Here is a 27652-nt window from a genome sequence, read left to right as displayed (position 1 = left end):
CAAACAAATAGAACCCCAAGGAAGTGCAGGAGACGGGTTCCTCAGATCTTTTCTTGAGTCTGTCACTGATTTGTTGCCTGCAATCTCTCTGCTTCAAATTTATAAAATCCTTCATCTCATAGAAGCGTTTTAAATCCTTTAAGTAACTGATACTTACGGAGTTAAAACACTCATACCAAAGGTGTACAGAAACAGCAAGCCTTCCTTCAAAGACTGAATTTTAAACAAAAGTCTACTTATACAAACAACAGTAACCAAGGAGTTAACATTTTTGCTGACCTTTCTAAAAGTCAGTTGGCTTTCTCGCACTACCCCTAGATTTCTTTCTCTAGCTGTTCACGTATTTCATACAACTTTGCTAATCCTCTGAAAGGAAAACTGTCTCTGAGCAGATAACTGGCAGAACAGTGGATGACAGATTGGCCCATCTGTGAAGGCAAAAAGAGATAGAAAGGAGTTCATTTAATTTGAATGGGATAGATAAAAGACTATTCATTACTTTGAAGAAGCAGAGGTAACCATAAAGAAACATGAGTCTTAAGAAAAACTATAATTTTGCCAGGACCACTAGATTTAATAGTGACATTTTTAAAGAGTATTTAGTCCAACTATGTTACAATTTCTTTAAGTCACTCAGGTTTTTGTTCGCTTTTTTCCAGCTGGGTGGGGAAAAAAAGTCCCTGTTTCCATAAACTGCTACCTAATTGAACATACATTCAGTCCATAAAACACCATGAGTAAAATGTGTAGGTATTAGTAAAGCAGCAATGATAGGAGATAAGGTGGTGTAAATTGCTGTCCTGTTAACTTATGAAAGACTTGTGAAAGCCCTGTTCTTGTGCAACATGACATGAAACATGTGGAAGGCTACACCAGAGAGATTTGAGAGAGATACATCTGTTAGTGCCCTGAATTATCTGAGAGCAGAGAACTTTGTCTCCTTTAGACCAGCTTAAATTTCACTGCTGTGGCAAGAACAACAGAAATCACTTTGCGAAGATACTGTTTACATTGGCAAGAAGGCTTTTCCCATTGGAAACCTTGTTGCAAGGAAGATTATTTTTACGTTACAAGTGTAGTTTTGCCTGTATAACCACATTTGTAGCTGGGGTTATTTTAGCAAAACAGTGTCATTAAGGGCTCACAAGGGAAGCTTGCAGGTAGCATACACAATGTAATTAACATTACAACCCTAGCGAATATTGCTAGCCTCAGTCTCTTTTCTGAACCTGGTATATACATATCGGTATAAACAACAGAGCAGAGTAGGAATATATCCAAACTAGCTTCTATCAAAACGGATGAGAACCAGAAACAGCATAGCTGTGCAAGACTTCACTAAAAATAATTTACTCTAGCAAGAAAGGATACAAGAACTATCTTTCTAGGCCAACTTCGTGCCAATGCAGCCATGAAAAAGAGCTCAGATCCTCAGAACCAAATACAAGGTTCTCAAGGACCATCTTTTCTCTCTGGTTCACTCAGCTGTCCCCAGGTTTGCTTTTGCTGCTGAAGATCACAAGATGAAGAAACACATCTTTGTATATTGTAGATTTCTAATTTTCTTCACTTGTGCCTCACTCAGCAAGTTTGCCTTAGCACTCCTGAAGCTTTACTGCCTGCCTCTATTGTAAAAATACTAATTCCCGGCAGCACAGTTGAGAGAGAAGCTGCCCAGACAGCAAACAACTTCTAACAAATGGTCCCATACTAAAATAAGTGTTAATAAATCATTAACTGATGGTCCCTTCAGCCCTAGGGTGTGGAGGTTGACAGACCAGCAGCCCCAGGAGGAGAAAAGCCTGGGGAAGCCTCCCCTTCTAGCCCTCTCTTCCTCCTGCTGCACAACAGGTCACTGCAGTCGGCATAGTGCTACAGACCAGATCATCCACATGCTCATTTTTAGAAATAACCATTTTACATAGCAAGCAAAAGAGGAGAGAGTTCTGCCATCATCTCCCACAACTTTTCCTTCTGTGTATTTCATCTGAACACCCATGTTGACAACTTCAGCTTATCCAAGCACAAGCTAGGAATAGCACATGCGGTCCAGCATGGGCTTTCAGCCAAAGTGAGATGTAATGGTAACCAACTGTTTGGGGCTAGGAGGAATGGCTGCCAACCCGTTTTCAGAGAGTACTGTGACAAATGTGTGGACACTTAATAAATTGCTGGAAAACAGCCTTATTTTCAAGCCAGAGTATAGCTATTAACATCCTAAATTTTCATTAACAAAATTACTCATTCCTTCTGCCTCAGGGCTTAATAGATTCAGTCCTCAATAGCTGAGATTGTGCCTCGTTAAGTATCTTCCTGGGCTTTTATTTTTCCCCACTTCAAAACAGTAGAAACCTTAACTTGATATACACTTAATATGCTATATCATTTTTTACTATATTCCTCAGCAGTAGGATTTTACATGGAATGTATTATGGCAATAAGCTGTGAAAACATTCCCAGTTTTTCTGAGGTGTTTGTAAGGAAATGGAGTGGTATGGCCTAGAGCACCTTAATCCCCCAACACTGGCTTCTAACATGCTCAACAAAGGCTCAAAATTATGAAATTGTAATTGAGAGCAGCAGAGGAAGATTCTTAAAATAACATGGGACGCAGTTATCCGAAAATGTGGTTTGATTTCTTTCATACAAGTCTCAAGATAAAGATATTCCTGATGCCAGTAATAAAAAGATTGCCTTTTTACAGTAGCTCAACAGACAGCAAATATCAGGAATGGCACGGACTGTTCTTGCTGTAGCTACAGCTGCAAAATATTTTGCCCCTGCTTTTCTTGCTCATCATATTCTGAAATGTTCTCCAGATGAGCAGAAGTTTCCACTGTTTGCTTTTGCACCTTCAGGAGAGCAGACTTTTGCTTTGCTTGCTTTAGGTGTGAGAAAACTCTCACTGGGTAGTTTTCATTTATATTGGCAGAAATAAGGTGAAACTTGCAGCTTTGCTAACAAAGACTTCTTGCCACAATCAAACAAAAAAAAAAAAAACGTGGTGCAAAATGGTTTATTTAGAATTAAACTTGTCACAGGCATAATTCCCACCAGGAACTAATGCCTCCGCTCAGCATTGATGGAAAAGTTTAAATCAGAAAATTAAAAAACAGCAACAACCCCACACAGTTAAAGCCTTGAAGCTTTCCCCCTGCTAGTTACCACTGCTTCAGCTTTGTTGGTTTTGGTTTTTTTAACTTTTTTAGCGTGCCTTTACTCATTCAGTTCCCAGGTATCTGTGCACATTTTCTCTGCCTATCTCAGTACAAGCTTGATGAGGACAAAACTGATAAGAAAGGAAATATAGCACCACTCCTCAAAAGACAGCCAGTGTTCACAAGGAGCAGAAAAATCATATGCAGCAGAAGTCAACAAATAGACACACTTCCCATTATTTTTAGAGGTATCTTCAAGAGAACTGTATTCTTGGATTTCTGTTTGGAGATCAAAATGTTATTTATTGAAAACACCAACACAGCAAGAAAGAAAATGCTTTTCTCAAGACTAGATTTATATCTCCCATGCGTTCTACCTAAAAAGCAGATTTTGGAGATGCAACAGATCCTTCCATAGCAAGATGAGAACTTCATAGTCTAGTGGAGTTATGCATGCACTAGCCATCTATTTTCCTTCCCACTTTATTAAGAATACAAAAACGTGATAAAACCCAAACCACTCACTAAGAAGCAGACCTAATGAAGCCTCATTTCTTCTGAATTTGTTCTCCATATTTCATACTGCAGTGACTGGGGTTTTTTTTCATTTGTCCCTGTGCTCCACAGAGCATCCTGTGGCTCCCATGAGTCCTCACAGCCCCTGGAGCTTAATCTAAGATCACCTACTAATAGAATTTGCTTGTCTGGATGGACCAGAGACAGCCCTGCAGCTTGACTTGTGCAAAGGCACATGCCTGCAGACTACCTAGAGCATACACTGGCTCTTCTGCCTTGTGCCTCCTTAGCAGCATTAATAGGGTCTCTGCCCTCTGCCCAACCTGGATTTATAGAAGACAGAAATATTTGAGAGCTTTGTGTTGGCCTGAAAATGGCAACTAAAAGCAGCTCAGCAAGCTGAGACACACTCACTGCCTGCAGTGCCTCCCACATGACTTTTTAATGCTCAGCTTTAATCTGACTAGTTTGGGAATACCTGCTGTACTGCAATTGCAACTCTGATTACAGCAGATATAGTCTTGTAGAAAGCAGCCAAAAGAGCCAAAAAATGAAGTAAGAAAATAAACTCCGTCGAACTTCACCATATCAGTTTCAAAAGCACCATTCACAACAGCAGACTGCACGTGGAGCAGGCTAGAGTCCCTAGAGTTTAATTAAATATCACTGCAAACAAATACCACCTTCTTTCATACACATTTTGGTTTAAATTTGTAGCTTGACAAGAATGTTCATGTAATACGGTAGTCATACATATAAAGCATGTCACAGGTACTGTACAGCCTCCTGGAACTTTTCCTTCTGTATTTCCAGAGTCTTGGGGTTACTCATGCAGAAACATGACATTGATGAGTCCAATTCCAATTATCAAAGGTGCCAGAGTCACAATAGTTTCTTTTCTGTAACTTTCTTTTGAATATTTTTTCTTCCTTTACATGTGATAATAATGATTGCAATAACAATGCATGGCATATCATTTGATGGTATTACTGATAAATAACTATGCTTATTTTGAGGTCTGTAATATCAGTTAATAGAGAAATGTGTGGGGATACGCTGCATCAGGATTAGAAATATGTTCTAAATACACAAGGACAGTACTGTGCTTACTGTAAAACCACAGATAGTTGCAGAATAAAAACCCTCTTGTGAGGTAAATAATTGATGGAGTAAGCAACAACCAGATGCAAGCAAGAAAAATACGTTCAGTTGAGTTTTGAGAACAGCTAGGGCAGTGGAAGGAAGAAGGCAGGGGAAACTTTCCAAGTCAGGAAGGTACATTCAACTTACAGCTTTCTAAAAGCTGAAACGTTCCTGAAGCAGCAAGGAAATGCAGAGAGAGACAGATTTCACAAAGACAGGCTGAAGGAAGTCTCTGGAGAGCATATCAAACAGCACCAGGGTTAGTAATGGACGTAAATTGTTTTACAAATGGGCTGTCAAAGTCACTGTTCTCAAATGTGGTAGAGACAGGTGCCATCCTGATGGATGTCAAAGCTTACAGGAGTCTAAATGAGCAAGGAGTTTATTTAAGGAAAAAAAAAAGAAAAAAAAAACACAAACAAACAACAAAACTTTTATTATGTAATCAGAGATAATTACAGGAAATTTTAGTCTTTTAAAAATACTGCTGCATTGCCATAAAACATAGCTTAGAAGTTCATGCCTATTAGCTGTAGGTTTTTGGTCTGGAAACTCAGCTATAATTATTACACAAAAGCTCTTTCTCTAGATCTCTTTCAGTTCACAGATCCAACTGGCTGAAAGCCACCATGAGACCCAAGTTTCTTAGAGCATTTTTATAAGTTTGTTTTATTAACTTTTCTTGACAAAAATTAACTAAAATTCTGAGTCCCTCTGTACTTAAAAGCAAACAAGAGAGACCAATCTGTTACTTAAATTTACATGTTAAATGGTTTATGTCATTGCTCCATCTCAGCTGATTTACCTACAAGTGTTTTCCTAAAAGCAATAAACCCTTACAATGCAAATATTTCATTCCAGAGTTGTGACATAGCCCCCAAATTTATTGCCTGTTCAAAATAAACAAGTACTAAAAACAGTTTTTTACATCACTGCAAATATAAATCAAGATCTAGCAATTACTTCTCAGAAAATAGTTTTTCTTTAGAAAATACAATATTTTGGAATAGATATATTCAATAGATCAGGACAGTCATGGACAAATGGGTTTAATAAATGAGCAGCTAAGTTTTATAGGCCAAAACTCTATTAACTGTGTTACAATAAGCATAGCACAAGGCTACGATGTGGTCAAGGTGTAACTGAACATCACATCCATGGTAAAATTTTAGTAGGTTTTTTTCCTGCATTTTTAAAAATCATATTGTTTAGAAGAATAGGGAGATTGGTATTATAATATGCTTATCAACACATAGAACCCCAGGGGAGCATTCCCCACCTCCCCTTCAAAAAATAGATAATTATTTCCATAATTATTCAGCAGCTGTGGTAATGTGAAATTTTTTTTCCATCTACTATTAATGAACTATTGTAACAATATATTGTAGACTTAAAACCAAACCAACTGTTACCACTCTCCAACATGTTTCTCAGGCCTTTTGACAGCTCTAAATGTTTCTGGAATAAATGTAAATTTTTGAAATGGTAGAACTGTGAGAACCAAGAGTGCTTTGCACAGCAAGGATGCTGGAGGATTGCAGCTTTATAACCAAGTGGGACCCTGAAATCTGACATCAGCTTTCAAAGCCACAGTCATCAGCACCTTTAATCTAGTTATTGGGAATATAAACAGAAGCACAGCACACTCCCAAACCAACAAGAAAGGGTCAGATCTACTTATACTGAAGCAGAGCAAACCACCAAATATGACTATTTCCATGGCACTAGCTGTGTCAGGCACACCACAACTAAGTCAACAGCAGCAGCTCCACAACTCTGTTTTGAGGTTAGCAGTTTTGACACTGAGTCTATGAAGAACAGAACACAGCCCTGAGATTTCTTTTCCCTCCATGAGATAGTAGCCATATAGCTATAAATATAATATATAGGTGCCACCTGGTGCAAACAACAATCTAAAATTCAGAAAGTTGCCTCTAGTCATCTAGGTAGCCACTGGTAAAGTGTTACACTTTACTCTTTCTACTTGACTGTGATGATGCAGGCATAAGATATTTACAGCCTGGATTCATCTGACCAACATTAGACTTTCAGGTACTTTTGGAGTGTAATTTATCCTAGGAGATCAGATGAGCTATATCCAGCACCTATTTTACTTCATCAACTCCAATAGGAGTCAAGGTTGCTTAGCTGAGACACAGACACCTGTGTTGCTAATGATTTTATATAGTGACCCAGCAGGTATCTCAAGTCAACTAATGTCTCTCTAGCCGCATGTCTCAAAAAAAAAAAAAAAAAAGTGCCACAGGGAAAATGACATTAATAAATCTCAAAACAAGGCAATGCATTTGGGAAGTGGGATAGATGTGAACAAACTGGAAATCACAACTTCAGGGCTTATAGCAGTAAGATGACCAAATTCTTCAGATGCTTCTGTTCCCTTGAAGGAGAAGCCATGTCTGTAATGACACCAAAAACGGCTTTAAATGTCCAGCTGTTTTATACTCTTCATGAAAATTCACCCAGATACCACACATTCCAAAGCACAGGAACAGACACACATTTATTAAAATACAGTTACACTAATCTGACCCAAATCAGTGCTACTCTTCCAAGATCAAATTCCATTCTGACGTGAGCAACCAAAATGAGTTAAACTTGCAGCATGAAATGCCACCGGAATACTATTTTGAGAACTCAAGTATCATCTAAGAATCATGCTGCTTTTCTGCAACAAGCAGAAATCTCTTTGAGATTTATTCTCCCATTTCACAGGGAACAGCTGTACAGACTGCTGCACTCTGCCTCCTAAGAAGGACATTTCACAGATAAGCTGCACATGCGGTAGGGTGAGCACTTTCTCAAGCTGTGTGAACCAATTCTCAGCAGCCACTTGTCCAGCAGGGCCAAATGGTTGAGAGTATTTAAGCATTCCAGTGCCTAAACAAGGAAGAACTAATATAACATTACTCACCTAGAGAGCCACCTCTTCTTCCCCAGAAGAAACAAAATCTTGGACATCGAGTGCTGCACAGGGAGTCTCAGCCTAGCTGTTGAAATAACTGGTTGAAGGGTTATCACCACAGCTTCCACACCAAACTAGAGCTCCTGCCTTCTCTGCATTCCCCTGGGGAAACTACTGCAGCTAGGAGGGTGAACCAAAGGGGCAGATAAGACATGTCACTGAAAGACTTAGATAAATCTTACTCTTATGTATAGATATAACCTCAGGATCACAGAAGTACAAGTACAACTGCAACTCCTTCAACAACCTTAAAATACTAAACAGAAGAGGTATTTACAGCCTTTAAAAAAACCTAGTCTTCATTGCCTGAAACCCTACAGCAAGATTACTTGCCATCTGCCTAATAAAGTTGACCATTTGTCCCTATTAGAGGCAGCTGGCTACTTAAAGCAATTAAGGTGGCACAGGAGGGAACTGATATTTTTGGTGTGGGAAGAGAGTGCTTACAGCACTGACAGCATTGAAACATTCATCACTATGAAGAGGTGACATTCTTAAGTATGTAACAAAAAATTACATTCACCAAAGGAGTCCTTTCAGAAGTTCAAATTCAAAAAATGAGTTTTCTTAAATATATCCTTCATTCCTATAGAAGAGATTTGCACCAAATAAAAGAACTGTGTGTCTGACAATGCAGAGCGTTCATAGTCACTGGCCACAGTTTTACAGCATACACATTTGCCTTTTGATATAGTACATCTGTGAGCTGGCAACAGTAATAAATTTGAATGTTAGCACAGATGATTTTCCAAGTTTTAGGTCAAATGCTATCAAATTGAACTTATCAGCTCATTAAGATAAAATGAGCTCTTTTGTCATTACTTTTCTTTTTAGTTGCTTGGTTCCAGAACCTAGGACACAGCAAATACGTTCTCTTTTTATCCTGTAGCATAGTGTGAATGCTTAATGCCCACTGTGGTTATCCTTATAAATCATACACAGGGAAATCACTGCTTGAGCCCTTGTTGGAAGAGGGGAATGTAATGATTTCAGCATGTTTCAAAGAGACATTGCTAAAGTAGCTAACTGTTCTGTAATTTTATCATATTATAAGGCCTCAGCTTAGTGGTTCCTTTCCTTGATTTGAAACCATACTGGTTTTTAACTTGTCAGATTTCAGCCTAAGCAGTGACAGACTTTTGAGCTGGATACTATGAGAGTAGTGATATTTGAGTTTCATAGGTGGCAGCCTTCCCTATGAGTAAATGTGGAAAATGGGCTGCAGCCTTGCAGAGCTCTTTGCCACAGGAAACTCTGTCCTTTTGTTGGGCAAAGAGTGCAGGATCCAAAGTCACAGCTCTTTGCAGGTATAAGAAATGGGAGAGAAAGAGTTGTGACATATGGGTAGAGGTAAAACAGTGACCATTGTAGAAAGGAGGATTTGAGTGTGCTCCGGAATGGCTGGAAGAGCTCCAAGAAATAAAATTTAGTGAAGCTGTATGTCACATGTCAGGTCTTGTGCAGGGATAGCTGTAAGGAAGATACAAAAAACCCCAACCAACCAAACAAAAACCCCTACACCTTCTTTTAATACATTTCACAAAATGTGTTCTTATTTTAGAGTCTACATATCGTCACCAAGCTACCATTGATGATGAAGTGGTTTCCATGGAGATACTAGATACAGCTGGTCAGGTGCGTGGGTACACGTACTATTATGCCATATCTTGGCTCAGATAGTGTGGTGGTGGCAGCAATGTGGTGGGTGGCAGGGACAGAGATTTGCTTCTGAGCAGAGCTCCCCATCCTCTACCACCATCAGCTTGCTGCTGGACCCAGCATGCTGGATCCAGACCCTTCTGCAAGGGACCCTGCTTAGAGTTTCTGAATACTGGAAGAACAAACAAAGTCAGGGTTTATGCTGGGGTCAAAATGATTTTATTTTTATTCCATGATTCAAGGCCAACCCAACAACACATTATTACTATGCATGAAGTCATAGTCTATTTCTGTGTTCAAGTGGTGAAGTTTGACAGCCTCAGTCAACGATTCCCACCAAAATAAAGAGCAGTTTTGCCATAGGCAGGTCTCCCTTCCTTTCAAAACATGGCAGATGCTCAGGCTGCACAGTACTATGTGGTTCGTGTGGTGTGTATCATTGAGCAGACAGCCTGTTCCAATTGCCTGCTACCAGCTTGCCCACAGGCAGCCCAAGACACCTTGATAGAGTAGATCTCTTAGGCTGCATGATAAAAAAGGGGATGTGCGTGAAGTATCAAGTAAAGCAGATGTACATGGCCTTGAAGGACCAATGTCTATTTGGTGACCTGGTGTCTTCTTCATTAATCAAATTCCTGAGGCTAGTGTCTGTCTTTTCAAAACAGGAGGACGCTATTCAGAAAGAAGGACATGTGCGATGGGGTGAAGGCTTCGTGCTGGTTTATGACATCACAGACAGAGGCAGCTTTGAGGAAGTGCTGCCACTTAAGAACTTGCTGGATGAAGTTAAAAAACCCAAAAATGTCACCCTGATCCTGGTGGGGAACAAAGCAGACTTGGATCACTCCAGGCAGGTCAGCACAGAAGAAGGTGAAAAGCTGGCCACAGAACTAGCATGTGCTTTTTATGAGTGCTCTGCTTGCACAGGAGAGGGCAACATTATGGAGGCCTTCTATGAGCTCTGCCGTGAGGTACGGCGTCGAAAGATGGTCCAGGGCAAGACTCGGAGACGAAGCTCCACTACCCATGTCAAGCAGGCAATTAATAAGATGCTTACGAAGATCAGCAGCTAAGCCAGAGAAGCATTTTAGAGCATATTCACTTGGAGTAGTGACAAGGCAGGCAGAGCACATTTAATTAAAAATGATCAAAGCTTTGCAATTAAAAAAATAGAAAAGACAAACCACGCCACTTTTTTGAGTAACATGGGGTCAGATTTTTTCCTGTTATGAGATGTATCTAGCCACACTGCTTCTGGCTAATGTGGGGGAAGGGGATGGGGGAGGGAAGAAAAAAAAAAAAGGCAAACTCCAAAGGACTAGATGATTGTGGGGATTGGCACTGACAGTGCGTTCTGCTTCTACAAGGCTGGCTCCAATCCCCTGCAACTCAGTAGTGCCTAAACATCATTTCCAGCCAGCCAGCTGCTCAATAGCTGTTGGAGAGTAAGATTCAGTCCATCAACAACCATGACAAATGGTGTTCTCAAGGACTGAATACACGTAGAGGCTGCTGTGTTTTACCAGAAACTTCATTTGACATCTTTCACCAGATTGGCGCATTGTGTGCTTTTACTCCAAACTGTCCTTCCTTGTTGTTATTTTTGTCAAACCTATGAGTGCTTAGAGAAGTACGCACAAAATATAGGTCTTTTTATTGGAGTGTTTAGCCATCAAGACACAGATTTCAACAGAGCTGAAGTTCAGCTGCTTTTCCAGAACCTCTGAAACTGCAGAATTCATCAATAAATAATCATCTAGTCCAGTGGCATTTCAGCATTTCCCCCTGAAAGTGCAGTACTGTACTTAGGGAAATGGGAGTCTATGTGTTAGGAAATCAAACTAAAAAAATAACCATATTACTATTGATTTAGTTATGGGTAGTTTTTAGCTTTTGTTTACATTTTTGTTTTGGTCTTATTTTAATTCAAGTAGTTCCTCTTATTCTATTTTATACCAAAGAGGAACTGAATCCATGCAAAGGCAAGTATTTGAAGTCTAAGTCCAAATGTAAATCAGATGTGAATGGCCTCTACCATACCAAAAGGCCATAATTTCCAGCTGTTTAAACTTGCAGATGTTGCTTGAAGCACTCTGTGGTTTAAACCAGCACAGATTTTTTGTGACTCTATCTGGCACATTCAATTGAAAGTACATTTTACTGGATTTTTGTGCCTGCAATAAAAGGTGTCCGTTTTTTTTCTCCTCTCGTCTGCACCCCTATGCATCTCATTTAAGCCAGCTATCAAGTTTTGCCTTGTTACTTGGCTTATTAACTGTATGCTAACTATGTAACTGAGACTGAAAGACTTTAATTCAGATTGTGCTCATCTCCCACCAGTTGTGTTGCATCCCTTTGGGCTGTGAGGTGTGCAGCTCAGACTGGCACCATGTAGAACTACATCCAAAGGTTGGGATAATAAATGGGAATATTAACAGTATTCGTCTCTGAGGAACAGCCATCTTGTATCAACTGCTTACAACTTTATTCTCCACTGCTTAGTACTTCATATGGTTATTTGCCTCTGTGAGGAAGTAACACCAAAAGGATATCAAACACAAATTGCCACAGATGTAGGAGAGTAAAGATGTCTGGTTGGACAGCTTTTTATAGAGTTATAGGTAGCCATATAAGAGGTGGAACTGTCTAGAGAATTAAGCCTATATATTCCCGTGGAAAGAGAAAAGTCCCAAGTCAAGACTTTTCAAAAGGGTTTGCATAAAGATACTTTACCAAAGTAATTTTTTTTAAAGTCTGTCATCTGTATATTTTACCCAACCAGCGTCAAAGAACACCATGTTCAGGTGTATATCTTATTTGTACTGTTGTTTATTTTCTCTGTTTCCCCTATTCTAAGAAGCAAAAATTCATTCCATTCTTCTAGAATCAATATCTATATTTTGGTCCTCATATTCGGATATGTGGCCATATACCAGCTACACACACCGCAACAGAAACTTCACCATGTGCTTCCGAGCAGGAGGTTCTTGCAAAAAGTGACATCACTGTCTCCATGACGCACCTGTTCCCCAGCTATTGATCATATCTCTAACTTTTGTTAAAAACAAAAATAAGAGAAGTTTTGCCATTTTTAGTCCTTTTAGTAATTCAGAATCAATACAAGTGTAAAAGAAAGAGCTAGTGCCTGTTTAAACATCAGTACTCATAAGAGGAAGGTCTGAACTTGCAAACATGTATGTTTGTATGTTAGAAGCCAGAGTGAGCATTTCACTAAGCCATTCAGTTATCTTACAAGTCAGTGCTATTGCATGAATCTGAAGTAAACAAAATTCTTACCTGCAATTCCATGGCGACAGAGCTGATAAGGTGAGTCTTTATGTCAGCGTTCTATTGGTTTATCCCTCCCTAAGACAACTTCAGCAGTTCTTTTCTCTGAAAACCTTTCTTGGGTTTCAGAGTAATGTTGTATTTAAAATACAGAAAGGTGATATATGAATTACAAGAGAAAATTAAAAAAAATATTCATATTTGGTGAGTTGAAATTAAGGAGAGGCTAAGTTATGGCCCAAATACTTTCCAAAAGAATCTCAGCAAATTATATAATCTTTTATAATGTCTGCATGGAGAAGTTATAAAATCCTGGTGAAAGAAAATGTTCCACTGTGTAGACATGACTTGTTACGTGAAGAACCTCTAAGAAAAATAGTAACATTCCTTTGCAAAGACTAAATTTGGAAGTTGTCAAACATGATAAACACTCAGTCCAAAAGGAGGATGATATTTTGTGACCGTTCCTCTCACACAAACAGAAATTTCTTTACTTAATTGCTCATTATTTTTTCCTTGGTTTAATGGGCTGCTTGTCAAGCCATTTATAATATAGTATATTATAATCTGTTTATACATATTATTAAATGCAGTCTGATTTACTGTTGCTCACAATGTTGCAACATATTATTGGCTATGCTACAAATGTGTCATATTTCTACAATGTATAAATTGAGCCAAGAAAGTGCCCAAGCATTGAGAAGGCCAAATGTACCATGAACCCACATATAGTAGCCTTTCTGCAGCAGACATCAACAGTTTAAATTCTGTTTCTACTGCTGCTATGTAAATGTACATAGATGATGCTAACATTAAATTCCTCTCCTCTGCCCGTTATCGTTTTTGCAGAGAGAGGATGGAAAGGATGATAAACAAGAAGGGGGAGGACAGGTTAAATGGATACTTGTTACCTGCAACAAGTTGATTGTCATTTATGAAGTTTTTAAATATTTATCTTCAATTGATGAAGAGTTAGTCATGCCCATGCTGCAAGACCTGGATCGGGAACCAAGACTTCCCTAGAAGTTTGAGAATCTTCATATCTGGGGGTTCAGTGCAACCACAGATAGAAGTGAAGATCAGCCTCTGGGTTTGCACTTGGATCCAGACAAGTTGTCCCCAAACCTGGGGATAGTTGCATCTGGCAGTTTGCTACAAAGCTAGTTGATTTTTATATATATTATGATCTGTATGCATTTTTACATTAAAAATATGAAAGCTTGTGCTTGTAGATAATATCTAAGAAAAAAATAAAAATAAAAAAATTGTGCTCTCTGTACTGCACTCTTATTCATTGATCTTCTATTAATTGTCTCTTTCAGCTTTTAAGGTGCCAATTGCAAAAGTCCTGATTCAGTTTTGATTTAATCTTTACCTAAAGAAAACAAACAGTGAATTTTGCCTGAATTAGCACTTCTGCATTTGGAACAGTTTATTTGAACTGACTTGGCTGCTAGGTCCAGAATCGAGAGGTCAGGCAGCATCTACTGTGAAGTACAGAACCGAATGTCCTTGCTAACTATTTCAAGGCTGATCAGAAAAGCTACAGTGCCAGGGTTATTAAAAAAAAGTGACCTCAGTGAAACCCTCCACCCAAACTCTGTCCTGCTACCTAAATAACAAGGATCTTTATCCCAAGCTTCTCAGGAAAAATCTTGGGCTAAAAGGTTCAGGAGATCTATGCAAGTTATTTTGACAGCAGCACTTTTTCATGCTGACAGCTCAGCTCATTTTCCAAGGCTAAATACAATGCAGTGCTGTCTGAAGAGAAGGTACATTATATGTGCCTTATTTAAGGTACGTTATGTCAGTGGTATTCAATCACATATAGTGTGGGTATTAAGCTGTAGCAGAGGAAGTTCCATCGCAGAAGAGGGGAACCAGCTGTAATCCACTCTCTTCCTCCAAACATGGGCCAACTGAGTAACCCAAAGCATGAGCATAAGCAGCTGAATGGCAGCGGGGGTTAGGGTTAGGGATTAGGGCTAGAGTAAGGGTATAAGAATGCCACCTGTCCAGACCACCGCATGAAGTCTGGATGCAGGGTCTGTGCTGTGAGGTGAAACCTTCCAAAACTAGGTAAGATATCTTTCCAGTCGCTGCCTCTATAGCATTGCAAAGGAGCCTTGAGTTATGTCAAGCTGTACTATAACTTGCTCCAGTCAAAACAATGTTTCCTACAAAATTACTAGCTGCAGTCATAAAGGCTGTGTATAAACAGTGTTTGAGTTTCCTTTTATCTTTCTCTTTAATGGCTTAATCCATTTGCATATCTTGAGAAGAAAAGAAAAAAGAGGCTTTAATTGAAAAAGTTTCTTGGCATTTTGACGTATCTGCCTCTATGTTCTTTGAAAAACAAAACATATAATGAAAACAGTGCCATTTTGAAAATTCTGAAGTTATGCACTTTATTTCCATTACAGGTGCCAAGCACTAATTACTGCAGGGTTATGAAAACACACAGCAGCATCTTGTCGTCCTGTGCTTTGCAAGGTTACTAGGAGGTGATAACAATGCCTTTTGTGAGGCCAGTTCAGTCTGGTTTCAGTAAATGCAGTTCCACATGAGGAAAGTTATTACTACAGCTCACAGCAGAAAGAGACGGGCTAAGTTCCCAGTGGGGTTATGCAGGGGATGGGTCAAGCCCCTGGTTCATAGCCTTGGTAGTTGACATGTGGAAAAAACACTCAAATAGCCAACCTTATTTGTCCACTTGAACTATCCTCCATTTTTGGTCAGAAGTAGACCAGTAGGAAACTGGAAGGTAAGTTTACACTACTGACTGTCATCTAATAAATTGGAGAATATGATGGGAGTTTGGTCTTCTGCCTGTTTGTTTTGAACAAGTCTCTCTCACCTCTGCTAATTTCCCCAAAGCAGCATTTTTCTTTTCAAACTGCTATTGTTTTAAAATAAGGTGGTGTGGGTTTTTGGTTGGTTTTGTTATGGTGGTGGTTGTCTGTTTGTTCATTTGTTTTAAATGACAGATGTCAATATACTCTCATATCCAGGGATATTGTATGAGCAAATAGTCTGTTTTGCTTCTTGGAGGTCCCTCTCACAATAATGCAATATTTACAAATGCCTCTGGATGTAAATTCTTAAAACTGAGCATAGCTGCTCTGAAGGGTTGGGAAACCATTTCTGTTGATAAAGGATCATCTAGTAGTTAAAGTGTAGACCACTTTCTCAAGTAGCATGGTCCTAAGCCAGACTGAAACATTGTGTATCACTAGGAACAGCTACATCCCACCATGAAATATTAACGTACGTAACGATAATAATCCAAAAAATCAAAACCATCTGTAGGAAGACCTCAAATTATACCTCACAGACCAAACCTACACTTTTTTTTTCCTTAATTTTTCATTTTTTTTATATAGTATCATGAATATAGAGAACCTAATTTCAAAATCTTGTAAGTTTTAATTACTGAGGATATATCAGTAGAAATTGATGGTTTATTATCAAACTACTTTGTTAGTACACATTGTTTAACTCCATCCTGCTTCCTCTAGCCTAATCAAAATTGTCATTGCTACAAGGTATACCAAGGAGACAGAGAGAAGGAACTTTCGACAGGAAAAAAATCAAATAAAAGAAACAATAAATAACCCCAAAGGAACATAACCTAAATTAAAGGTGAAATTCACATTTTCCTGAAAAGCAATTGCAAGATTTAGTACATTAACACTGGCACAGAGGTGATCTGACCAAAATAAGTAATTAGAGAAAGTTGAATATTTTGATTTTTACAGTTGGGTTTGTTCATTTTTGCAAATCTAACTGAAAAAAAAAGCCTTTTTTTTTTTTTTCTTGTCAATAAAGGAGGTGACTGGGCATAGAAAAGGTAAATCGGTTGTCTTAAGTTATCACAGTGGCTAGTGAAATGTCAGCAATAGAACACATTCTCTGAGTCACTGGTTTCTGCTTTCAAAAAAATCCAGAAAATTCATGTGAAGCTTTCAGTTCTAGTCAGTCTGTGATTTAAAAAAAAAAAAAAAAAAAAAAATATTTTTTTTCTTCTTCATAGGATTTCTCTGTGCAGAGCTTTCTGTAGTTCCATGCAAAAGCCCTTGCTAGAACAGTGAACAGTGATGCTTGGTATCCAAAAATCTTGTCCCTCCTAAGGACAAATATAATCTCAATCACATTCATGTAAAAGTTCAACTCAATTCAGTACAAATCTGGCATAAAAGTTTATATCTACTCCAATCCAAATTATTTATTTTTTGCACTCTCAAAGCAGAGCGTATTTTGTCTCTGTAGAATAGAATTCAATGCCAAAGCAGTATTATCAACAATATTAAATACGCATAGTTTTATTATGCCAAATATATTTAACAGAAATCCTTAAACAAAAAAATTATATGCCTGTGTGAACTGAAAAGAACAAAGAATGTTGGAAAAGTTGTATAAAAGCTCAAATTCTTTTAATAGATCCATGAGTCTCCTTTTCCTTTTTTGTGTTTTTCAGTATTTGAAATAGCCACAATAAATGCAAAAAGCCTGTAACTTTCTTCAGGGACTTTCTCTGAAGGACAGTATTTCCCTGATGTGGAGGTAAAATATTCGAAGTTTATAACTCAATAGGAAACATCTAGTGAATGAAATCAGAAATGACAAAATGTTGTTTTAAAGATGAAGAAAGGTAGGGAAGAGAGAGATCCAGACTTGCTAGAAAAATAGCTAATTAAAACTCCCTGATGGACTCTGACATTTATACATAGTGATGAGCTGTTATCTGAGATTTAATCTTGGATTCTTTTGAAATAATTATTACTCCTGGGAAGAAAAATGAGGTGGATGAGATGGTATGTTTTGGTAGCAGGCCATCAGGTCTTCATTTCTAGGCTAGGTTTGTCATCATTCTGAAGCAAAGAGTTAGTTACCAGCCTGGTTTCAGATTATTTTCCCACTAAAAGCTACTGCCACTCCAATTTTTTGCAAGCATATGTCAGTAGAAAAAGGAGCTAGAGACTGAAGGATTACAGTGTTTAATTTACCTTAGTTGCCCTTAAGGATTTCCTGGGATTTGAGAGATGACTGCAGACAGAAATCCAGAAGGTACTGAACACATCTATAGCATGACAGGCAGGATGCTCTCTGCCATGCTTCATCCATCTGTTGGCCCAAAGTTTTCACCACCAAATTCTGGGGTGTTTTAATGTCTTTGTCCTCTTCAAGGAAAAACTTGAAAATTTTTGGTGCAAAAAGATAGTGATTTGGGGGTGGATTTGTGAGTTTGTTTAGTTAGTGTGTTTGAGTTTTGTGCATGCATTGTTTTCTGTGGGGACTTGATTGGTTGGTTGGTTTTGGTTGGGGTTTTTGTGGGTTCTTGTTTGTTTGTTTAATAATTATTAGTATACTGAAATGACTCCTTTGAGGTAAAGAAAGCTGTAGAGATTTGTCAAATGAGATTTAGCTTCCCTTGTAGGAAGGTTAAATGAGATACAAAGGTCAGAGCCAATATAATGCACTGACACATTTCCAAAGCAGTCACTATATTTCAGATGGAAATGTGGCACATGCTTTGTGTTCTGTGAGTTGCTCCTTCTGCCTGTTTAGTCCAGGTCTCAAGTCAGAAAATAATGTCTATGTTGTCCAGAGCTCATTTGCTTCCATTCACAAATTTGAATGTCTGTTTGCCATTTAGATGACACAGAGATGTTTAAGGCTGTGTTCCACTCTGTGCTTACTTGGGGATCCAGAGGGAAAAGTTTGTTGCTGAACTCTGCATTATCCTCCTCAGATTACATGATGCCACCTTGTGTTACTATGGCTGAGGCTGGCCACCTCACATCACTAGTCACTGAGGAAGGCGTGGAACAGCCTCCTGAGGCTCCTTGAGCCTCCAGAAAGATATTTCAAAAAACTAGTTACTGTATCTCAAAGAAAAGCTTCTAATGCAAATGCTTTTTGAGAAGAAACACACCACCTCAGTGGGGTTTGCAAGCCTTGTATCTGCATCATCATGGGCCTTTAATGTGGCTTGCCAAGACATGTTCTTGGCCACACCACTCAGCTGACCAACAACCCAGCTGCAGATGATGTCTCTTAATCTATCATCTGCACTTGATTTACAGCCACAGCATGCTTTTCAACTTCAATGCAGAAAGGCTATGGACTTTTTACACATGTTTCTTCATGGATTTGATCCAGTTGCTTCCATGACCCAGTCTGAACTTTAAACACAAAGAGCACAAAAAGCATGGTGTTTTCAACATGCAATTACTGTGGCTATGAAGTTCCAAGAAGGAAATAAGATGCTTCTAATTACATGAAATGAACTTGTAGCAATGGAAGACTTTCATAGTAGTCAGGAAAAGTTTTTAGAACTACCAAAGACTGGTGACTGTATCAATAACACTGTTGAGATGCAGTTTGCTGAATTATTTTTTTCTTTTCAAATACAAAGTTATACAGCAAGACATGTCTAGAATACATAGCAGTTCACACCCAAAAGACATTCACTGAGACTAAGTTCAGTTTTCAGACTGCCTTAAAACTTTGATGCTGAGCAAATAAATTAATGAAAACCTGTTTCATAGTTTACTGAACTGAACTGTTTTATTAATAAAAATCATTCCTAGTATTTTTTCAGTAAATTTTGGATCTGAATCTTTACTCTTATACTTCTCCTCCCTTTATCAGATGCAAGGAATACCAGTTTACTGACCCTCTAATCCCTTTTCATATTTCTATGGCATAGCATGTTAAATATGTATACAACTCCTGGCATAATGGGAGCCTGAACTCCACATCTTGGAGACAGTAGGCAGTAAAATGAGAAATCAAGATTTATAATCTCATCCAAAAGGCACAGTGAATCCATATCACACTAGTCGTGACCGAGCCTATCTAATTGCCCAACTGCCTTAAAAGAATTGCTGACTTTATTCTCCTAGTGGGTAGACAGTGTTTTGTAAAAGCTGTCACCACAGTTCTCATGAGACCAGCTTCTTATCATTCCAGTGACACAGGGATTTTCTTGAGGTCCCGTGTCATGGATCGAAAACAATACTTGGAAGATGGGTGAGTGTACTCTTCAATGGACAAAGAGCTGACTGCATGGCCGGGCCTTTAGAGTTGTGATGAACGAAGCCAAATCCAGTTGGTGGCTGGTCACAGTGGTGTTCCCCAGGGCTCAGTATTGGGGCCAGTTCTGTCTAATCTCTTTATCAATGATCTGGATGAGAGAATTGAATGCACCATTAGTAAGTTTGCAGACGACACCAAATTGGGTGGAAGTGTTGATCTGCTTGAGGGTAGGAAGACCATACAGAGGGATCTGGACCGGCGGGATCGTTGGGCTGAGGCCAATAGTATGAGGTTTAACAAGGCCAAGTGCCAGGTCCTGCACTTGGGACACAACAACCCCAGGCAGTGCTACAAGCTCGGGGAAGATTGGCTGGAAAGCTGCCTGGTAGAAAAGGATCTATGGGTGTTGATTAACAGCCGGCTGATATGAGCCAGCAATGTGCCCAGGTGGCCAAAAAGGCCCAAAGCATCCTGGCTTGTATCAGGAATAGTATGGCCAGCAAGACTAGAGAAGTGATTGTGCTGCTGTACTCGGTGCTGGTTAGGCCCCACCTTGAATAATGTGTTCAGTTTTGGGCCCCTCATCATAAAAAAGACATTGCAGTACTAGAGAAAGTGCAGAGGAGGGTGATGAAGCCGGTGAGGGGTCTGGAGCACAAGTCTGATGAGGAACGGTTGAGGGAGCTGGGGCTGTTTAGCCTGGAGAAAAGGAGGCTGAGGGGAGACCTTATTGCTGTCTACAACTACCTGAGAGGGAGTTGTAGCACAGAGGCTGTTGGTCTCTTCTCCCAAGTAGCCAGTGATAGGACAAGAGGAAATGGCCTCAATTTGTGTGAGGGGAGGTTTAGATCGGATATTATGAAAAAATTATTCACAGAAAGGGTTGTCAGACATTGGAACAGGCTGCCCAGGCAAGTGGTGGAGTCACCATCCCCAAAAGTGTTTAAAAGGTGTTCAGATGAGGTTCTTTGGAATGTGGTTTAGTGTTAGAATTAGGTTATGGTTGGATCTGATAGTCCTGATGGTCTCTTCCAACTGAAATTATTCTACGATTCTATGAACCTTTCATTGTCACAGGTTTTAAGTCTTGTGACTGCAGAAAGAGAGCAAAAAATGACCTAAATATTCATGAGGCTGCAATAAAATTGCCAATTGAGACTATCTCAAGAATTCTTTTAAAGCTTGTGCTAGACTACTGTGTGGATACGGCAATGACTAACTCTTACAGGACACACTAAAATCTGGAGATTCAGTTCAGGAAGAACTGTCATATCTTGAAAATAAATCTTGACTCCTATATGTCATCACTCCTCACAAAGCGAAGTGATGGTATTGCATAATTTGAACACACAGACACACAAATACTAGCGGATAAAAGCATTTTTAACTGGTTTATTTTTTTCACATGGGTAATGTATTCTTTAAAGAAAGCATAGCTTGTCATACAAAAGAGGAAAAGGAAAGCCCTTTTCTGGAACATGATGTTAGCTTGTCTTCCTCTGAGTGGACAGTAGACTAGGTCCCTTCCAACCTAGGTTATCTTGCAATTCTATGAGAAATTTTAAATATTTGCCTCTACAGCATGCCTCACCCAGACATCCTGCCATGGAAAAGAGGGTGGTAACCATCTGAAGATCCTCTGATGCTAGGATTAAAAAAGAAAATAAAAATCAAGAAGCAGCTCCTCTCAAAAAACTGAGTTCCCCTTCCTCTGGACTAAATAAATTGAAAGAGGTGAGGGTCCTGTTCCTACCAGAATGATTAACCTGCATCAAGATGCTTTTTCGAAAGCAACTATTTTTCTCCAGTTTTGTTGATCAAAAAATTTCATGAACATTGACACTACAGTTAGATATTGGTGGGAGGGGCAGGGGGGTAGGGAGGCTCGTTATTAAAAGCTTTTTGTTACAAATTTTCTCCTACCTGTTCAAACATCTGAAGACAGGTCCACACCACCATAGTAATCTTCAGACCAATCATATCCCTTTAAAAAAGTCATTAGGATAACAACAAAAGTCGTTAGGATAAAAGTCATAGGGATAACAACAAAAATTGCCAGTATTGAGGCTTTGGCAACTCATGCTGAGCTGCTTTTCCCCAAAAGCTGCCGCCATCTTGGGTCTATTAACCTGTCTTACACTCTTCTAACTAAATTAATGACACCATTTAAGGCCTGTGTGTTTTCTTTCTCTACACTTCTGTGTAGGCATCTTCTCACTTTCAATTCAGTCAAAAAAATAATCTTCTTGCCAAGTCAAAACCCATTCTTTCCAAGACATTTACCAGAAGAGTTCAAAGTATGTTACTTATATCACGTTCCTTGGCACTGAGAGATTTACTTTCTCTTCCATGTATTCCATCTAGTGCTGAGCAAATAGCTAGCACCAGACAGGATTAGGACAGTAATACTTGGCGCACCTCAAATTTTGGCCTCTATGCAGAAAAAAAATCTACAATAAAATCTTCCTGTTGCTTGTTACTTCCCTTTTCTTCTGGTGAATTTTCCTGTTATGGCATCATGCACAAATTTTCATCATTGCATTAGGGCAGGCTATTTCCTTATTCTCACTCACGATAATGAGAATTTATCTTAGGGCAACAGAAAAGGATAGCCTCATAATTAGCATCTTCTTAGCACTATATGTTGAAAGGAAAAGGATTGATTAGACAATGAAAGCAAATTATATTATTGCTTCTAATGTCAGCTGTTTCTGGTAAATAGGAAAGCTGAAAGTACACAAACTCTATTGTCTCCAATCACTAGCTTTGCTTCTTCTCCACTGGCAATTGTTCCTTGTCCATAGGAAGTCAGCTAACCATCCTGAAAAGGCCACCTTATATAATGCTTAACAAAATGTCATGATCAAACAAAATTTCTGTGTATTTTGGAAACAAATACTTAACTGGTGATGGGAGGGGGCAAGCCAAGTGAATTTTAAAATATAGCATGTTGAAACTAAGCTTTCTGGCTTTCTCACTGAGATCACAGTTGCTCCACTGTTCTTTTCCTGTCCTTGGTGGATTTTTGCCCTAAGAAAAATTATCCAGACACAACACTGTGAACAGAGAACAGAAAATTCACCCAAGAGCTGCTTGTCATTTCACTGTCCTAGTTGGCAGTGCTGAAAGTCATACTGAATTGGATCCATGAGTTCATCAGTCTGTGAAATAATAGCAAGAATAGTGGTGGCTTCTCATCCCCTCTAATGAATGACTGATGTTTCTTTTTTTTCATTTTGCATACCAAAATGATCTAGTACATGAATCATAGAATAGTTTGGGTTGGAAGGCATCTTTGAAGGTCATCTAGTCCAACCACCTGACAATGAGCAGGGACATCTTCAACTAGACCAGGTTGCTCAGAGTCCCATCCAGTCTGGCCTTGAATGTTTCCAGGGATGGGGCATTTACCACTTCTCTGGGCATCTCGCTCCAGTGTTTCACCACCCTTATTGTAAAAAAAAATTCTTCCTGCTGTCTGGGTGCGACCATCTAGCCAGTTCCTCATCCACCAAAATATCCGTTCATCAAAACCATACCTCTCCAATGTAGAGAGAAGGACGTTATTGGGGGACTGTGTCAAAGGCTTCAGAGAAGTCCAGATAGATTACATCTGTAGCCCTTCCTTTGTCCACTGGTGTAGTTACTCCATTGTAGAAGACCACTAGGTTGTTCAGGTAGGAATTGCCCTTGGTGAAGCCATGCTGGCAGTCTCAAATCACCTCCCTGCCCTCCATGTGCCTTGGCATAGCTTCTAGGAGGATCTATTCCATGATCTTCCCAGGCACAGAGGTGGGGCTGACAGGTTAGTAGTTCCTGGGGTCTGCTTTTCTACCCTTATTAAAAGTGGATGCAATGTTTCCCTTCTTCCAGTCAGCAGGGACTTCACCTGATGGCCATGACTTCTCAAATATCATGGAGACTGGCTTGGCAACTATATCAGCCATTTCACTCAGGACTGTGGGATACATCTCATCAGGTCGCATGGACTTATGTATGTTCAGGTTCCTTAAGTGGTCGAGTGATCACTCCAGTGATGGCTTACACAGACAGTTTGTCAGCAGAAGGGAACAGGTCTCTTTTTAAGTCTATCTAAACCCACTAAGAAATATTAAGAAATTATCTAGGAACTGAAAGATCAGGAGTCTACTTTGGGTTCTGCTATAAAACTTATGTCTACATTGGCCCTGAGCTCTGATTGTTCATTTGAAAAGACAGTAACGCTTATCAACCCCATCAAGATTCCTGAGCTGTAATTTATTAGTGGAGTTGCCTTGCTTGGTTCAAGTACACCTCAATCACACCCTCTGACATTTTGTACTATTTATTGGAAATGTACTGTCTACATTGTGATAAAATCCAGGGAACTTCACCCTAGGAGGCTGAGACTGCATGGTTATAACACACTGGAAAGAAACTACTCATGTAGATCCAGATCATCAGGATGAGGAGACCATAATTGGAGACAGTATGGTCTGCTTCTGTGCTCTCAACCACAGAGCTAGGTCACCAGAGTTGAAGGCAAATAGTAAATGTATCTGTGCTGTAGTTACCCTGGCAGCTTGTTTTGGTACACAAAGCCTTGAAAATTTTACTAGACAACAGAAGAAAGATTAACAGTCTCCTCTTCTTACTCTCCAAGGTCAACTAGTTTTCATAACCCCTTGAATCCCGCATTCCACAGACAGTGATAGAAATTATTTCCACCATCTCCACCTATTCAATCTAAATGTGAAGACATTATGAAAGGATTAGATTGCTAAGAAAGGGTAACTAACCTTTGTGGGGGAAAAAAAATAAAAATAAAAAAGCACAAAACCCAATACATTGCATTATAAAGAATCCAGACGCTGCAGGCAGCAGTCCTGGAGTCTTTTTCTTCTGAGTGACAGTGGTAAAATCAGTTCAGCTCTATGAAACTGGTTTTTATTTGTAAATGGGGCAAATGGCATATGCCCTTATTTGAGATTCATATATGAAATGTGTTAGATGACAGGTTAGAGGTATTGATCAGAGAAAATTAGCAAAGATAGGTCAAAGAGTAATGATGGATTATGTCTGAAAAAGTGACAAATATTTAGATTTTCAAACTTTGCTCTTATCTATGAGAAGTCTTGTTTGCCAGATATAGTTCCAGACAATTTTAATTTTGTAATTTTATAATGCCATTAGAACAATAACAACAAATGTAGAATCTTACATAAACACCTATTAATAAAATTATTTTTATGAACAGGTAAAGTTTTTCTCAGAACTTTTCTCATAGATAGTTTTGCTATGGTTGCATCTTTTAAAACAGTAGAATAGCATGGCCAATACTTTGATGTATAATGAAACAGAATTTACAAGAATTCTTGCCATCTTGAGTATTTACTAAAGGAAGCAGCAAGAAGAATTACAGATTGAAGAAGATGCTGACATAATCAACCTTCTCTCTCTTTTGGATTTCAAAACAATTAACAGACTCTGTGGGTCCAGCATTCTCCTCAGTGTAACTCCAAGTGAAACCCAGAGAGCTGAACAAGTGGGATTTAGTCAGAAACATATTATTGATCAATGTATGCTTTGGAAGGTTGGTGCAAGTTTCTGGTTTCTATCAAGGCAAGCATTCTGTAGCAAGCATGTTCTTGTCTACCTGGTAGCCAGGTGGCTAAAGAAAAAGTTGGTGTTGTTTCTGTTCCAGTGTCCCTTAGCTGGAATTGTATTATTGTCAGAGAAGGATTCAACACTGTGGAAAGAAATTGGAATATAAACAATGTTTCAGATTTCACAGCTGGAACCTGTATCTTCCGTGAGCAGATCAGAAACAGTAGGTCTGAACATCCCTCAAATTTGGATCCTTTTCAGATTTAAATTCTCTTGCAACATGCAGGTCGGGTAATACTGATATCTAGATTCATATGCCTGCAAACATGTAAACTAAGCAGAGTTTGAAGTCCAGCTCAGAAAATTTCCATAGTCTTAACTAACCCTTTTCTCCACCAGCTGATTGAGTAACATAGAAGATAATTTTACATTGCTGAAGTAGCACAAAATAGCAGAGAAATAAAATTATAATGATGGAGGGACTAAGGTCAACAGGTCAGTTCTTAATTTTGAGAAAAAGGTTTTAGAAGGAGAAGAGATAAGGCATGCCCTGAAGAAAATAATTAGTCAAGAGAAAGCATTTTTTCTGGATTGTGGGAACAACCTAAAATGTCTTTCCCTTTGGGACCTCAGTTGCAGTGGCACTGCTGGATATCCCAGAAGACATCCTTACTGTCTTTGGGTCATGGAGCTGCCTTCTGGAAAACAATTGCTGGAACTAGAGCAGAGAATGAACTACAGGGAGGAAGAAGGTGGCTAAACAGCGTATTTGCAACCTTTGCAGAGGAAGGCAATGCAGTGGAGCTCAGGTGACCATAATTTAATCAAATTTTGCTACCTTAGGAGAATAGGATATCAGAATAGATTAAGAAAACAGGTTTCACTGTACATGTTATTAGTAAAAATAGGTGGTGGAGCACTACGTGCAGAGGGGATGGAGAAGGAAACAGTCAAGCATTATTGGCAGCAACTAGAAAGCAGAAAAGAGAACTGACACTGCTGATCAACAGTCTCAGGCCTGAAAATACCTGTGGTTTTTCCCAAAAAAATGTTAAACAAAGTGAAGTGGTCTTTTCCCCCTGCAAGATTATTTTTTTTTTAAATGCAGAAAAACCCATGCACATTCCCACATGCTCTTTTGCTGACTGCTTTCAGATCTGGTTCTCAGCAAATAATACAATGCAACAATCTGTCTCTAGTATGCACCCAAATAAGTCAATAAAGCAACTCGATTTTTCCATTTTATGTGAAATAGCCTGTTTGAAAAAATTGAAAGAGAGGAAAGATCACCCTTCACTTCATACAATTAATTTAGATTCCCCGAACAAATATTTGAATACTTGCCAGTGTAATTCCTGGATATATTAATAACTTAGAACAAGTCATAAAACCAAATTAAAGGACACAATAATATTATGTATAATATGTTTCTATAATTATGTTACTTGAGAAAGCAACCTTCAAGATAGATCCACCTGCATTTGACTAGTTATGTATTTCAAAGTTTCAGAATATCACTTCTGAATTTCATCAGGTTTTCAAAATGTAAAGCAAAAAAATGTATCCACATCTTTCTGAGGCACAGTATATGGTTTGTGTAAAAAAAAAAAAAAAAAAAGTACAATAAGATTCAAAAAGGTATAAGATGCAAAATTAAAATTGTTAGCAAAGTTTATGGACCCACAAGCACACCTTTAAGTGATTTTTACATGGGCTCATTTCCACAGTTGAATAAACAAGAAGACAAGATTACAGCACTTGACTTTCTCCCCACACAGCTGACAGAGGAGAATTTCTGCAAGCTAGAGGTCTTCAGTGAGATGACATATAGTTTGATTTTCAGAGCATGGTAGCATGCCAGATTACTTGCTTTCAAAGACACTATAGACAAGTACAACACAGTTATTTGGTTAGATTTAGTCAGCTCATAGAAGGTTGATAACTTGCATTATAATACATATTCATAATAAGAGCAAGGCACCCATTTTTCTAGGAATACAGCAAATGTCACAGAGCCTGTCACTGTATCATGAGACAGAGAATTACCCCATGCACATTGCAAAAAGCAATCGAGAATATGGGGGTCACAAAGATAATTTGTTACATAGCTGGGAATAAGAGCCAGTTATCTTGACTTGCAACAACATGGTCAACCTACTCTGAAGTCCACAGATCAGATTTAGTAAGGGCAGCAGAAAAAATGAGATAATTCCAACTGAGCAGCAGGCCATAAACTAAGCTTGTTAAGGCCTCTTTCTATTTAAAAGAAGAATATGCA

The 27652-nt window shown here is 38.9% G+C and overlaps 1 protein-coding gene across 5 annotated transcripts in view; it reads left to right on the top strand.

The window, feature by feature from the left end:
• Positions 1–14026, top strand: part of RERG (RAS like estrogen regulated growth inhibitor) — a 107887-nt gene extending 93861 nt beyond the window's left edge. For all 5 annotated transcript variants that reach the window (XM_065847656.2, XM_071815511.1, XM_071815514.1 and 2 more), the window contains 2 exons: positions 9362–9435; positions 10125–14026. In XM_065847656.2, the coding sequence (XP_065703728.1) occupies positions 9362–9435; positions 10125–10532 (482 nt within the window). In that variant the 3' untranslated portion in view covers positions 10533–14026. The remainder of the gene's footprint in view (positions 1–9361; positions 9436–10124) is intronic.
• Positions 14027–27652: the final 13626 nt, after the last annotated feature.

Source organism: Patagioenas fasciata, chromosome 1 (assembly GCF_037038585.1).
Source record: "Patagioenas fasciata isolate bPatFas1 chromosome 1, bPatFas1.hap1, whole genome shotgun sequence".
Lineage (NCBI taxonomy): Eukaryota > Metazoa > Chordata > Aves > Columbiformes > Columbidae > Patagioenas > Patagioenas fasciata.
Note: the sequence above shows the minus strand (reverse complement) of the source record. Positions and strands in the feature narration are given on the sequence as shown.